Source organism: Poecilia formosa, unplaced genomic scaffold, assembly GCF_000485575.1.
Source record: "Poecilia formosa unplaced genomic scaffold, Poecilia_formosa-5.1.2 Scaffold1120, whole genome shotgun sequence".
Classification (NCBI taxonomy): Eukaryota; Metazoa; Chordata; class Actinopteri; order Cyprinodontiformes; family Poeciliidae; genus Poecilia; species Poecilia formosa.
Window position 1 is genome coordinate 1 of NW_006801059.1, and position 2884 is coordinate 2884.

At 50.2% G+C, this 2884-nt stretch overlaps 1 protein-coding gene across 1 annotated transcript in view; it reads right to left on the minus strand.

The window, feature by feature from the left end:
* Window positions 1-157: 157 nt before the first annotated feature.
* Window positions 158-2884, minus strand: part of LOC103132545 (FRAS1-related extracellular matrix protein 1-like) — a 26578-nt gene continuing 23851 nt past the window's right edge. Inside the window, exons 19-20 of the mRNA XM_016667447.1 lie at window positions 954-1083; window positions 158-922 (exon numbers count right to left, since the gene is read on the minus strand). Coding sequence (XP_016522933.1) covers window positions 964-1083 — 120 coding nt within the window. The 3' untranslated portion in view covers window positions 158-922; window positions 954-963. The remainder of the gene's footprint in view (window positions 923-953; window positions 1084-2884) is intronic.

A 2884-nucleotide genomic window follows, 5' to 3' on the forward strand; every position in this document is an offset into this window, starting at 1 on the left:
GTAAGGTCTATTCAGGGGTCCTGGAGAGGAGGGGCCATCGGATAGTCGAACCTTGGATTCAGGAAGAGCAGTATGGTTCTGGTTGTGGAACACAGGACCAGCTCTACACCCTCAGCAGGGTCCTGGAGGGTTCTGGGAGTTCACCCAACCGGTCTACATGTGATTTGTGGACTTGGAGAAGGCATTGGGACCGTGTCCCTAGGGGGGGGTTCTCCGGGAGTATGGGGTACCGGGCCCTTTGATATGGGTTGTCAGGTATGACCCGTGTCAGAGTCTGGTCCGCATTGCCGGCAGTAAGTCGGGCTCGTTTCTGGTGAGAGTTGGACTCCGCCACGGCTGCCCTTTCTGTTCATTGCTTTCATGGACAAAATCTCTAGACCAGCCGAGGTGCTGAGGGGATCCATTTTGGTGGGCTTAGGATCGTGTCTCTGCTTTTTGCGGATGATGTGGTCCTGTTGGCTTCATCAGATCATGATCTGCAGCTCTCGCTGGAGCAGTTCGCAGCTGAGTGTGAAGCGGCCAGGATGCGGATCAGTACCTCCAAATCCGAGGCCATGGTCTTGAGCCGGAAAAGGGTAGAGTGCCTTCTCCAGGTCACTCTGGAGAAGTTCAAGTATCTTGGGATCTTGTTCACAAATGAGGGAAGAAGGGAGTGGGAGATCGTCTGCCGTGAAGCGGGTGCTGTACCGATCTGTCATGGTGAAAAGGCTCAGCTCCCGAACCCTAACCCCCCGAGGGACACGGTCCAACGCCGTCTCCAAGTCCACAAATCACATGTAGACCGGTTGGGCGAACTTCCAGAACCCTCCAGGACCCTGCTGAGGGTGTAGAGCTGGTCCAGTGTTCCACAACCAGAACCGCACGTTTGGTCAGAGTTCATGTTACACTTGCTGAGGTCAGAGGGCAGGAGATCCATCAGAACCAGAGGCCGGTTCTGTGGGCCCAAACAGAACCAGACGGTACTTACAGCAGAGAGCAGGTTCTGTGGGCGCTGGCCCAGCTGGCCATGGACCGGCTCACCATGTGGCAACGCCCCCTGTAGGCGGTCCAGCCCTCAGGACACACGCTGGACAGGGTCAGCACCTGGAAGGGAGAACAGCTGGTCTGTAGAACCTGTCCAGAACCAAACCAGAACCTGGATGGACACTGTTGGACCTCCAGCCATGTATCAATCCCACAATGCACTGTGTTAACCTTCAGCAGGAGACTCCTGTCTCATTCTGTGGCGATGCTTCACCAGAGGACCAGGAAATGGAAACGCCACAAGTTTCTGATCCAAACGCAGCATCATGATGTTGCCATGGTAACAGGGACAGAAGAGAAGCATCTCTGAGTTGCTCTGCGTTTCCTGCTGAGCCTCAGATTTGTTTCCTTCTTTTGTTCCAGTTACATTAACTGACCAAACTTCACTAACTGGTCAAATGAAACTCTCTACTTGTTCATTGGAAATATTCCCCCCTCGCTGCTTGTCCAGGCTCTAACTGCCACCGCTCCAACAGTTTTGTCAATAATTAGCAGCTCCTTGATCAAGGGTCCGTCCCACCATGTTTTAAAGAAGCAGAAGTGGCCCCTCTTCTAAAGGAACCTAATCCTAATCTCCTCTCCAAGCTTCCCTTTCTCAGTAAATTACTTTAAAAAGTTGTAGAAACGCGACTCAGATCCTGGTTTAGTGAGTCTCAGATGTCTGATCCTCCAGTCTGGCTTTGTAAACACCTTTCTGCTGAACCTGCTTTAGTGAGAGTCCATAACGACCTGTTGGTGGCGCTGATGAGGGAAATGCTAGGTGCTGGTTTCACCAGATCTCTGTCCACCAGGTCCTGGCTGGTGTCTCTGGCTCAGCTCATATTTATCAGGACGTTCTGCGGTTAGACGGACAGGTTCTCGTCTGACTCCGCCCCCTTAACTTGTGGGGTCCAACAAGGCTCCGTTTTGGGTCCACTTTGGTTTTATTTGTATATTATTCCACTTGCTGGCATTATTCAGTCCTTTTCAGATATGTCTGATCACATTTAGCCGATGACATTCAGTCGTATTTTCATTTATACTCCATCAGCTGGACGGGTTGGACATGTTGGACGTCCTCATCTTTGTCCTGCTCAGTGACCGTCTCTCCAGTAACTCTCTGGTTTTAAACTGCAGTAAGACACAAACTGGTTCTGTTCCCAGTCAGCTGCCACACAGCATCAGGCTGCATCCGTCCCGTGAAGTCAAAGGTCAAATCTCAGGGTCTCGTTTGACTCGTCATCAGGCTGCGACTCACATTGAGGCCGTTTCTGTTTCATTTAAGAAACTTTTCTAAGGTCAGACAGACGAGCTGATCTGGAGGAAAGCGTTCATGCCTTAGTCTTACCTCGTCTGTTACTGTAACGCCCTTTTCACCTGCTGGATAAATCCTCCTGTTCACTCAGCAGCCAGTCTCGGTCCTCCGTGTCTCCTGGTCCGGCTCCCTGCTGACTGTAGGCCTGGTTTAAAGTGCTGCCGAGCAGCAGAAATCTCTTTCCAAAGTTCAGCTATGGTGGGTGACCAGAATTGGTAGCAGTCTTTGGAAACAGAGAGTTTCTCAGCAATGGGCATGGCAACTTAGGTGGAATAGATCTAAACTACTACTTTAATGGTCTTTTATTTTGAAATTACACATCAGATCTGGTTGCCACTTTCTTGTTCTGTTCTAGAGTTGCCCATGTGTCAACCAGAAGTGGTAGCAGTCTTTGGAAACAGAGTTTCTCAGCAATGTGCACGGCAACTTAGGGGGAATAGATCTAAACTACTACTTTAATGGTCTTTTATTTTGAAATTAAACATCAGATCTAGTTGCAACTTTCTGGTTCTGTTCTAGAGTTGCCCATGTGTCAACCAGAAGTGGTAGCAGTCTTTGGAAACAGAG